General features: G+C 52.5%; 2 protein-coding genes across 3 annotated transcripts; both read right to left on the bottom strand.

Annotated features, from left to right (window-relative positions):
• Window positions 1-328: 328 nt before the first annotated feature.
• CD74 (CD74 molecule) lies at window positions 329-3,831 on the bottom strand. Of its 2 annotated transcripts, XM_048960488.1 has the most exons (9): window positions 3,698-3,831; window positions 2,635-2,810; window positions 2,408-2,499; window positions 2,251-2,313; window positions 1,959-2,054; window positions 1,750-1,837; window positions 1,194-1,382; window positions 992-1,048; window positions 329-832 (listed from the first exon to the last, which is right to left on the bottom strand). In XM_048960488.1, the coding sequence occupies exons 1-9, from the start codon at window positions 3,769-3,771 to the stop codon at window positions 825-827; spliced, it is 843 nt and encodes a 280-aa protein (XP_048816445.1). In that variant the 5' UTR covers window positions 3,772-3,831; the 3' UTR covers window positions 329-824. The 2 variants fall into 2 exon arrangements, with proteins under 2 accessions (XP_048816445.1, XP_048816446.1); XM_048960489.1 differs by lacking the exon at window positions 1,194-1,382.
• Window positions 3,832-7,954: 4,123 nt separating this feature from the next.
• Window positions 7,955-11,045, bottom strand: RPS14 (ribosomal protein S14). Its single transcript, XM_048960490.1, has 5 exons — window positions 10,912-11,045; window positions 9,697-9,847; window positions 9,356-9,517; window positions 8,824-8,900; window positions 7,955-8,065 (listed from the first exon to the last, which is right to left on the bottom strand). The coding sequence occupies exons 2-5, from the start codon at window positions 9,843-9,845 to the stop codon at window positions 7,998-8,000; spliced, it is 456 nt and encodes a 151-aa protein (XP_048816447.1). The 5' UTR covers window positions 9,846-9,847; window positions 10,912-11,045; the 3' UTR covers window positions 7,955-7,997.
• Between the last annotated feature and the right edge of the window lie 388 nt (window positions 11,046-11,433).

Here is an 11,433-nt window from a genome sequence, read left to right as displayed (position 1 = left end):
CTCAGCAGTTTTCTTCCCTTTTCTTTCTTTTTTTTCCCCCTGAAATTGAATTTATTTTTAACGGTTGCAACCCAGTTGGCATTACTGCACCACTTGAGTTGCTTACAAGGCTTTCATATTGAAAAGTTTATTTGAAATAATTAGCTTCTGATTTCATTCGTAAAGGAAGTATTGGATATGTGCAGAAAAACTCAAACACCCCCTCCCTCCAAGGTGAGCTCCTCTTCCCCTTGCTGCACCCTGTGGCTGTTCCTCAGCTGAAAGTTGAGCATCTATCTCTACTACAGTCTTCAAAAAAAAACAGAAATAAAACCCAAGAAAGATGAAGGAAGGTTTAAAGGTTTAGTACTCTTAACAGGGCTCCAACCTACAGGGGTTAGATAAGCTCAGGGAGGTTCTTTTGCTGCTTTTAATGTTTGTTCAGTGAAAGAAAGCATTAGTGGCTCATTCTTCAGCAGGGGTGATGTCTGCATTGCTGGGAGAGGTGTCCTGGGGGAACAGGAGAAGGCTGGGAACCAGGTGGTGTCCCTCACACAGTGCCAGAGTTGCAGCTCACATCCCATCAGCAAAAGCAACTGGGGCTGCCAAAGCTGAAATCGTTTTCCAGCTCTACCCCCCTGGTCAGTAAATGGAGCAGTCACACTGCAGCCCCAACCAACTGGGGTCCACCCCAGGTCCTGTCCTGCAGCAGGGGAAAGGATGTAACTGAGGTCAGGGCAGGAGCTCTAATTGTCTTTGGGAAAGCAAGGTAAGAGCAGAAAAATGGAGCAAAAAAGGTGGGCTGAGATGCTGAAGGCTGGATGGGCATCCACAGGCGTCCTCTTCTACTTGGCTGATTTGAAGGGAAGAGAGGAGGGAGTCACCAGCTGGCTCTGAGTCCAGAGAGCCCTGTGCCCCTGTATCAGCGTGCTGCCAGCAGCCCTGCTGTGGGGAACTGGCAGAGCAGAGCTCCTCCAACCCCCTGCAGCACATCAGTCCCAGGGCTTCTTACCTTTCAGCATGTCCATCCCGGAGAAGATCATCTCCTCAGGCTCTGTCAGGGTGGGTGCTGCAAAGGGACAGCAGCAGCTCAGTGCCACGGCCTCATCCCTCACCCCGGATGGTGAGCAGTCAATTTTGCCCCCTCCTTGGCTCTCAGTTGCCCCAGCCCTGGGCCCCTTCTCTCCCTGCCTGTTGCTCCTCCTGCCACCTACCCGAGCAGTCCAGCTCTCCCCGGGTGGCAGTGCCCTCAATCCTGGTGCCATTTTTGTAGCAGCACCAGCAGTAGCCTGTGCTGGCAAAGCACTGCTTGGGCAGGTAGTCGCCGTTCTCATCGCACTCGGGGCGGAAGCGACCCGGATGGACACCACTGAAACTGGCCTCTGCCTGGCACTTAGTTTGCACTAGGGTAATAAAAACAAACGGGACAGGGTGAGCACCTGGGACCTCAGGGCACATGGAAGATCCTATTAGGGAAACCAGCAGCAAAACGCTGCCTTGCTCAGGAGTGTCACTTCATTGGATTTCCCCAAGGAAACCCATCTACCTTAATGAGAGCCAAGGGTAACGATCTCCCCGACGGGTGATAGTGACAGAGAGGGTTGGAAGTGGTGCTTTGGATTTGGGGACATGGCTGTTTCCAAAGGCCTCCAGCAGGAGGCTCAAGGAAGAAGAGGCCCTAAAGAGGGCAGGGGACAGCAGTGTCACTGCTGTGGGGGTACACTGCTCCCAAAGTCTCAGCCCTGACCTGCAGCACCCACACCCCAATACCTTTCTCCGTGGGGATTGCATTCTTCTCCACCTCAGGGCCTTTGGCCATTTCAAAGAGCAGCCACTTGTGCATCCAGGCCTCAAAATCCTGAGGAAAGGGAAGCAGAGGGTGAATATGGAGAGGTCCTGAGCCCAGCAGGCAACCGGCCCACCAAGCGCCAACAGGACTCACTCCTGGAAGGGATGGGTAGGAGAGAACCAGCACTGACCTGCCAGTCCATAGCACTCATGCTCTTCTTCAGACGCTTCATGTTGCCCAGCATGTCGTCGTTCAGCTCTGGGAATGTCTTCCTGGGGTCTGCTTTCTGCAGAGTGAATATTGCAGTGAGAGATGGCAAAGGAAAACAAGGAGATAAGGCAGGAGGGAGCACTGCTTCTATAAGCACTGCTGGGACCAGAACTCTACCAGCACGGAGCCTCAGGGAGCTCAAAGCATGCAGTCTCATTACCTCCTGCAGAGCAGAGGGCAGCTGTGCAGCTCAAGTAGGTGGGAGAGCTTACCAGCAGCAGGTGCCTGACTTGATCCTCAGTCTTGTTGCTGCGGGGTTTCATGGCCTCCATGGGCTGCAGAGAAAAATCACAGAATGGTTGGGTTGGAAGGGACCTCACAGGCCATCCTGATCCTGTTCCAACCCCTTGCTGAGAGGGCACCTCTTACCGTGTTACCAACAGAGGGGGCAAGAGGCAGCACCCTCATGGCCATAGGCACGTTCATCATGGACATCGCCATCTTGTTTGCTGGATGGGTGCCTGCCAAGGACAGAGCAGTGTGAGGGGCACAGCCAAGCAGGGTAGCTCTGGCTTCCACCAAGCCCTCAGTATCTCCTGGGGTTGGTGGTCTAGCAGGACCCAGTGCCCATCCCCAGCCCTGATGATGCTACTGACTGGTGGGCATCCTCCTCTGCAGCGACTGCAGCTTCAGGCTCTGCGAGGTCTTGGTCAGCTTGCTGATCTGCCCGCTTTGCTGGTACACATAGTAGACAGTGACGGCCTGGCCAGCAATCAGCAGGGCCACCAGGATGGACACCGCCGACAGCGTGGTTCTGCGGCCGAGGGAGGACCTGCAGGACAGGAGAGGGAGCGCTTGTGGGGCCAAACACCAAAACAAGGTGCCCTGTGGTCCCCAAGCCCCACGGTGCCACTGAACCCAGACTGCTCTGAGCAGCGCACCCAGAAAAACACAAATCTCTTCTAAACGATGAGTGTGATGTCAGTGCTTGGGTGGCTGCCACGCACTGGGAACCGAAACCACAGCTGTGAGCAGAGGGGCTCAGCCACGTGCGCAGGGCTGAAGGGAGCAATTGCACATGGACACCAAAGGCAAAGGAAATAGAAAATGTCTCCTTGGCGTGGCTCTGAGCTGTGTCCTGCCCCCGGGAGCCAGCCCTGCACTATGGAATAAGGCACCTACAGGTGCTGCTCGGCAGAGTCTGGACCTGGCCATGCCGCCAGCCTGTCTGCCCAGAGACTGATGATGTCAGTGCTGCTGGGATTTTCGATTGGCTGGAAGTGTTCGAGGTGACCCCCCCCCTCCCCCCCCTCCCCCCACACCCAGCACAAAGAGTTTGGGACACAGAGGGTGGCTGGGACATGGGGGTGCCGTAGCATTCCAGCAGGACCCTGCAGCCATGCTGCATCCCTACCCACTCCATACAGCCAAGCTTGCAGTCCATCAGTTGGGCTGTGCCCCCCACCCACTTATAACCACAACACAAGCATATCTGCCCCACAGCCGTGCTGAGTGATCCCCCATGCACCCCATAACCGTGACACGAACCTGCCCACCCCACAGTCACGCCGTGCCCCAACCACCCCACAGCCGCTCTGCGACCCCCTCGACCCCACAGCCACACAGTACCCACTCTCAGCCCCACGCAGCACAACTCCTCCACCCCACAGTCACACTGTGTGCTCCCCACTCCCCCCACCCATGTCCCTGTGGTGGCACCTCTCGTTGTTCCCAACAGGGAGCACCCCACTGCTGCTATCAGAGGAGATGAGGTCCCGCTGCTCCTCAGCCATGGCTGCACCACTGCTGCCCAATGGGGAAATGAGAGCCCCACAAACTGCTGCTGGAAATACCCCAACTAAGCACCCCCCGCCCTGCCACCCCCTGGGAGAGGGACAAAAAAAAAAGCCCCATTGGCTGCTGGCTCTGCATCACCTGTTGCCAGGCAGAGTTCTGTGCCGAACGTCTCTGGTCCACAGTTGATGCCAGGTCCCATCCCGAGCACTGCTGCTGTCGCGCTGTGGTCTGCTGCCTGTGTCATGGGAAGCATCTGCTGGTGTCACAGGTTAGCAGGCACACTGCCCGGCTCTGCTCCATGAAGTTTTAAGGCTGGAGCAGGCACAAGAAGGCTTCTTGAGCAAATCAATCAATCCTCTTTCCTGGGGCAGCACAGGAGCTCCTGCACCTGCAGGGATTGCTCAGCAAAGAGACCTCTTGTTGGCTGAAACCTGCTTGAGGAACAGAGACTCATCCACAAAGAATGGGGCAGGGACCCACACAAGACCCCTCTGCACCCTGTTCTGAAGGCATTAACATCTCACGTCTTCAAAACCAGCAACACACCCTTGGCTTTTAAAAACAAAAAAAGCCCATAAAACTGCCCTGTGCCATTTCCAGCCCTCCCTCGCCCAGCCAGCAGCTGGGGCACAGGGTTTGCTCAGTTCTGGCTGACGCTCAGCTCCTTGCAGGGAGAGAGGGCTGTGAGCCCCCAGACAGCCTTGGCCCAAGGGGTGCCAGGAAAAGCAAAGGGGAACTCAGCAAGTGAAAGCAGCACGGATTTCACCAACCTCTGCTCTGGGCAAGTTTTTCTCTTTTGGGTTTTTTTGAAGACATCTTTGCACAGGGCTGTGGCATTTAAAATTTATGTCAGTAAGTCAATGGCTTTCCCAGGAAGATACTGACCTTTGCATCACTGTTCCTCTTTCTTCACTGTTTCCTGCACCCCATGGCAGCACCTGCACCCAGCACTGTGGGACCTCTCATCCACAGAGCAGACAGAGTTGTGTCCCTGTCCTGCTCACAGGCGCCTAGGAGCTGAGCCCAACACTGCTCCCAACTAAGGCTCCAGCCATGCAGCAGTCAGCACAGCTGATTTATGCTGCCCATGGACATCATGCTGCTATGTACAGGGGGAATCAGCTGTCTTTTTAGGACAAACCAAGCCCCCCATACATCTGGGATAAGGAGCAGTCTTATGGCTGAGTTGAGACTTGCATGTCACCCACAGGGCTTGACCTGAGCACAGCAATTCCTCCAGGCACGGAGGAGGAAATAACCTTGGGAGCATATGCCTGTCGTCACTTGTTACCAGGCAAAGCCTGCACTTCACAGCCTCTGTTCTGCAAGTCGGCCACAGCAGCACGTTCCTGGCAACATGCAGGACACGTCGCCCTGCAAAGCGACACGGAGCATGCTGCAGAGCCAAAGCCACAGCATCCACAGACCACAGACCCACACTGCCATGTGTATCAGCGATCAGCTCGTGCTCCGGGGTGTTTTTGCAGGGCTGGCAGCACCACGCATGGTTGCAGCAGCTGTGCTGAGGCAGGAAGAGGCAATACCCACAGAGCTGAGCCCTGCTGGCCAGCCAAGTGAGCCTTCCTCTCCAGGAGGCCCAAGGCGTCCCTGTGCGCTCCCACCACCGCATGGCCGTGCCCTTCTCTTCCTCACTCACCATTTCTCCCTAGGAGTTCTTACACCAATCTATGAAGCTGTTCTAAAGACGTCACACCAGCAGAGAAATAACAGCAGTTTTCACAGTCACATTTTGCCATTCAGCCCCCAACCCCCGCGTTGCGTTTGGCACAGTGGGAATGCCCTGCCCACGGCACAGCACTGAGGCTGCAACAAGCAGCACGGGGGGGGGGGCTCAGGCTGCTACAGACCCTGCAGAGCTCCTGCTATTGGGGATGAAGGGCCAACAAAGCACATTGCCTTCCTGCAGAGGGCAAAGCTTCAACACCTGTGTGAGCCAGAGCAAACCTTCCTGCAAGGAGGAAACGCAACCCCAAGAGGGGCGTTAGGTCTGGACTCACCCTGCCTTGGGTTTGACATAAGAGCTACGCTGTTACTTCAGCAGTTTGCTCTGTGAGTAAAGGAAAGCTACACGGGATGCTGCCCATCAGCCCTGAGCCTCTGCGTGGGAGGGATCAGCCATGCAGACAGAGCTGCTTCCCCTCACGTGCCCTCCAAGCCCCAAAGAACCAGACGCCTTTCTTTTTCTGGGCCTGCAGGGGTCAATTAGATGTGACACGGTGGTTGTGCTCTGCCATGGTTTCCAGCTGCTCCTCACAGACCCACTGAGCAGCAGGGAGCTGGAATCAATCACAAAATGTCAGCTCTGCCTTCAGAAAGTCTGTTAATTTGTAGAGACCTTCAGCAGTGCATCAGAACTTCTCAGCCTGACATTCCTCATCTCGTGGGCAGCACAGCTGGCTGAGAAAGCTGCCTGTGCCAAGAGATCGGCACTCCTGCCTGCCTCCCATTTACGTTCCCCAAGAGCTTTACCCAAAGAGACACCCGGTGAAGTGGCCCCATTAACAAAGTAGCACCAGAACAAGGTTTAACTGTGAAAAGGCACCATGAATAGAGCCGTGTTAGCAGTAACACAGCCCTGCTCCCTCCGCAGCACCGGGCTGTACTCAGCCCCACACTGCCTCAACTCCTCTTGGTTTTTCAGCACTTTCTCCGTGCAAAGTTTAAAGAACATTTCAAATACAGGAAAATAGCTGTTTACATAGCTGCAATAATGCACTTTTAAGACAGAAAGGGAAGTTGATTTCTAAAGCTTTCCACAGCCACATATAAAATTACAAATAAAACACGATGGCTGCGCCAAGAGAAATGCTGGCTTGGGAACACGAGCCCAGGCAAAGACTTTTTTTCCACAAAAAGGGGAAGTCATGTATTAAGCAACAGCCTGCAGAAAACCCAACCCTGGTTAGCTCGCTCACAGGCACAGCTTTCTTTTCCACAGCAGGGACACCTCTAGAAGATCACGACTAACTCAGAAACCACAAACATCCAAGTAGTTCTGGCTATGAAAACTAAGACGCACCACGGCTTCGCATCGGTCTCGTTTCCTCTGCTGTGAAATACATCCCCTTTCACAGCATGGGAGCTAGAGCTCGAGCTGGAGACGAGCCTTGACAGGAGCAACACACCCTGGATCTCATTCAGGCTGGGCAGCTCTGCTAGAACAGAGCCTGCTTTGAGAACACAACAAAGCTGTTAGTCACAGCACCCTTCCTGCTAACGAGGAAGGCGGGTAGGTAAAGGAATCCCATGAAGTATTTTGAGCTGCAAAGGTGTTGGAAAGAACCTACGACAAAGCAGTGAAGTTCTCAGATCTCAGATCTTGAGGCTCACCTGCCATGGAGCTGCGCTAGAATCCCAAGTTCTCCTCAATCCTGATAAATACCATCACTTAAACCCGACCGCAAGCATTTCAGCACAACCACCTCACAAGAGCTGGGTGAGCTCACTCGCTCCCCACTGAGAAGCGTGGAATTACAGAGGAGGAAGATGATGACGAGCACCTGAACCACCTACTGCACACTGCATTGCCCAGCAACTGCACAGCACAAGGCTGACCCACGTCAAAGCAGGCACTTCTGTACGAGGGCTGAAGTCATCATTTCTTGGGGGAAATTTTGATCATTTCAGCTCCCTTGAAAGGCAGAATCTATTTTAGCTGTCAGCTTGATGCTACAAGCATAAATGAACTCAGTTATCTGAAGCTGTACTTCTCAAATACCACATGCCAGTATGCCTTCCCTTTGTACAAAATCCTACTATAGCCAAAGAAACAACAAAAAAAAGTGATTTCAAATCATGGAGAGCCAGGGAAAGCACTTTTTAAAAAGGTGGAAAAGGACATTAATTAATCCCAGATGATGGCAGCACATTTAGTGGAAAGTAAACATTAGTGCATGAAGCAGGGCAGGACCAGGAAGTGAAGTCACTTTTCTTAAACACATCTGGAAGCACAAACATACAAACAGCAGAGCTGAGAGCAGTAATGCCAGTGCCTTCCTACTGTGTATTCACACAGCACTCTGTTATGGCAGGACTAACAACCTCACCACAGACAGGAAGCCCCACTTCAGAGGGGAATTCAGAATAAGCTGTTTGTGGATGTAATCAAACTAAAGCTGCTCAACCTCCAAGCAGCATTCAGTAAGCAAACGCACAGACGAAGTTTATAAGAGAGCTTTAATGACCAAAGGTGCAGCACTGTTTACAGACGACGTCCACGGCGACCACCCTTTCTGCGAGTACTGTCAGAGGGGATGGGGGTGACATCCTCTGTGGGAGAAAAAAAAAACAAAACAACCCTCTGTTACCTGACAGAGGTACTCCAAGAAACCAACTGGGCAAACCCACATGACCCACGCAGTCACCTCGAGCAGCCTGTCACTGCAGGGCGGTCTGTAGGAGGCAGGACATCTGTGAACTCACCAAATGAGTTCAACCTCAAGGCTTTTAATGCCTAGGATGCAAACATCCCCATCTCCCAAATCAATTCAATGAAGAAGCCACAGCGTTTCTAAAGAAACAGTTTGTGCATGATGTAATTTTAAGGGCAGCCAATGCTACTGTGCCTTACAACTTCCCTACAGGGTTCGGTGATCTCCCTCAAATAGTTCGAGGAACTCAGTTATTTCTGAGTCACAGTCTTAAACCAGGACCAGCACAATACCTCTAGGTAACTAAACTGCTGCTCTGGGAAAGAATAAAGTTACACCAGCATCTCAGTGTACAGCTGAGGTTATTATGCAGCCACAAGCTGGGTATCTGGAGTCAACTGACGCCACCTTCTGGTTAACCTTCACTTACAGGAGATGCGTTTGCTTATAGTGAATTACGCCTACAACAGCATCCGACAAAGGCTAAGCAGAACAGCCCCAAGTCAACCTGTGACACCAAGCACAACAATCCTATGGAATATATGCCCACAGAGCTCCTTCTGCTTAACAGTCCCTCAAGACCTTTACAGAGCAGCAAGGCTTTACAGCGATACACAGAGACACGAGTGCCTACGTTTCACGCCCTCCATTACTCACCAATGCGGCCGATCTTCATCCCAGATCGGGCCAGAGCTCTCAGAGCTGACTGGGCACCAGGACCTGGAGTCTTGGTCCTAGAGAAAAGAAACAACTAATAATCATAACTGACAAATAACTGACATTAAAAAAAAAAAAAAGAAAAAAAAAAATCACTACCCCCACTCCAAAATACCAAATTCACTTTCTTCCTCTTCCAGACCCGAATTATTCACACGCTGTCAGGCATACTTTATTGTCACTCTATGGTAACATACCCTCAAGTTTAAAAGCATCTCCCTTTCCACTGCCCCAAACAAATAACAGCACACCCAAATCCAACCAACTGAAGATGCCACTTCAGAACAGATTCCAGATGCTCAGTGAAAAGCAATGTCAGCCAGACACTAAACAGTGTGAGACACCCTGTGTCAAAGCCAAACTCACGGGGCACATTTACACTGCCAACTTGGCAGTGCAAGAACAGAAGGACCACAGGATGATCAGATGTAATCTAGCCTAGTTCCAAAACCAAACTCACTTACTGACATACCTATTCCCACCAGTAGCCCGCAGCTTGATGTGCAGAGCAGTGATGCCCAGCTCCTTGCACCTCTGGGCGACATCCTGGGCTGCCAGCATAGCTGCATAGGGAGAAGACTCATCTCTGTCAGCCTTCACCTTCATGCCACCAGTCACACGGCAGATGGTTTCCCTGCAAAAAGAAAAGAACCTATTCAGAAAAGCAGTCCCCCTTTCCTTCCTGCAAAACAGCCTCCAGGTACTGACAGAACCAGGTACCTATTTCTGCAGACGTTCTTGTAAAATGTAATTTCTCTTTTCAAAAGTGAAGGAGCCAGGTACGCAGTAAGGTGACCAGTGTGCAATACTCACTTGCCAGAGAGATCAGTCACGTGGACAAAAGTATCATTGAAGGAAGCAAAGATATGGCAGACACCAAACACATTTTCGCCTTCAGCAACCTGAGGTCCCAAGCTGATGACCTGTTCTTCCTTCTTCTCCTTGCCCTTACGAGGTGCCATTTCTGAACAAAAAGCAGAAATATTTCACACTTGCATCTTTCCTGTATACCGGTAAGATGCAGCACACAACTGCTTAGCAGGGCTGCACTTCACAGAGGGAACTAACACTTGCTTTATCTCAGCTGTTTTCTGCATGTACTACAGCAGTAGAGCGTGAAGAAACCCTTTCCATGATGACAAGCACCACTGGAGACTTCCCCACACTCATTTACTTGACTTAATGGAAGTCAAGACCACACACAACAAAACATTTATCACAGACCCAGATACCATCTCAAAGCTCTCTTGCTCTCCAGAGCTTTTGAGTACCATCAGGGGCTTTTATGTGTTATAAGCCACCTAACCACACCGCTGGGTCTAGCTCAAGTGGTGCTTCTGCCTCTGAAGACTTCACTGATGTAGAGGCTGGCAAACGTGGCATGCCAAAATTTTTGGATAGGTGCCTACACATGTAAATGTGTCCTATCCTACTGTACTCTATTGTCAAAAACAAGCACTGAGGCCTTCTACCAGAAAAAAATATAACGATGTTATTAAGGAAATCAGCTCAAAGCATGACCTACTTTTATTTCAAAGTTCCAGCCTGAAGGTTTTCTATCTACAGAGAGCAGCACTTAAACCCGATTGTTAAATCGGGGCCTACACAGCCACTCCAACAAAGCTGCATCCCCTTTCTGACACGCTTAGTGAAAGGCTCCACAACTACTATCCTGAACTAAACCTGAAGCTCACACATCCATAGAACTCAGTAATATCCACCTCCCTGACCAATCAAAGCAAACGCTGAGCCACGGGCTCAAATCAGTACGAGCTTCAGAGCGAGGAACCGGCTTCTGTCCGGCCGCCCCCTGCCCCCGATGGGATGCCGGCCCCTTCCGGGCACACAGCTACGCCAGCTCCAGGCTCGCCTGAGGCCTAACGCCGCGCTCCGCCGGCCCCGCTTCGCCGGCACTGAGCGCGCTGCTCCACGCAGCCCCGAGCCGGGGAAGGCGGGAGGCGAGCAGGGACGGCGTGGCGAACCAGAAAAGAGAGGATGGCGGCGGATACACCGCAACGCCGCGCTCACCTGCGCGTCTGCTCCGGCGGCCGCCGCTGGAAAGGAAGTGACTGGGGTCAGGGGGCGGGGTTACCGCGCTCACCCGGAAGTGGTGGCGGCAAGGGGCAGCTTCCGCCAATGTCCGCCGGCACAGAGATGTTTTTAGTATCGCTGGCGCAGCAATTCGCCGCTATCTGTGTGGAGCCCTGCCGGTTCCGTTAAAACCATAAATAAACAAAAATAAAGAACCTGATGCCCTCCCCTCATGTGTCCCTCCTCAAGATGGCGGCACTCTCCCCTCATGTGTCTCCTCCCCAAGATGGCAGCGCCCACCCTCAGAGTCCCCTCCCCAAGATGGCGGCGCCCACACGTCAGATCTCCTCTCACCAAGATGGCGGCTTCATCTTTACAAGCGATCCCATCCCGAGGGAGTCTTTCCTGAGAGCCTTTTTCTTTCCTGTTCGAAAGGGCTGTGCAATGTACCTAAAGGGATCCTTCTAAATGCTGCTCAATGGTGCTGTATGCCGTGTCTGTGAGGCATAAGTTCTCTCC

This window comes from Lagopus muta, chromosome 14, assembly GCF_023343835.1.
Source record: "Lagopus muta isolate bLagMut1 chromosome 14, bLagMut1 primary, whole genome shotgun sequence".
Taxonomy (NCBI): Eukaryota; Metazoa; Chordata; class Aves; order Galliformes; family Phasianidae; genus Lagopus; species Lagopus muta.
This window is presented reverse-complemented; position numbering and strand designations above follow the sequence as displayed.

Bases quoted from the DNA above. Each gene is read 5' to 3' on its own strand.
- RPS14 (XM_048960490.1), bottom strand. From the start codon at position 9,845: ATGGCACCTCGTAAGGGCAAGGAGAAGAAGGAAGAACAGGTCATCAGC. The intron at 9,518-9,696 runs GTGAGTATTGCA...TTCTTTTTGCAG, and splicing joins GTGACTGATCTCTCTGGCAA to GGAAACCATCTGCCGTGTGA. The intron at 8,901-9,355 runs GTATGTCAGTAA...TCTTTTCTCTAG, and splicing joins CGGGCTACTGGTGGGAATAG to GACCAAGACTCCAGGTCCTG.
- CD74 (XM_048960488.1), bottom strand. From the start codon at position 3,771: ATGGCTGAGGAGCAGCGGGACCTCATCTCCTCTGATAGCAGCAGTGGG. The intron at 2,811-3,697 runs GTGCCACCACAG...CCTGTCCTGCAG, and splicing joins CCTGTTGGGAACAACGAGAG to GTCCTCCCTCGGCCGCAGAA. The intron at 1,383-1,749 runs GTATTGGGGTGT...TTATTACCCTAG, and splicing joins TGCAATCCCCACGGAGAAAG to TGCAAACTAAGTGCCAGGCA.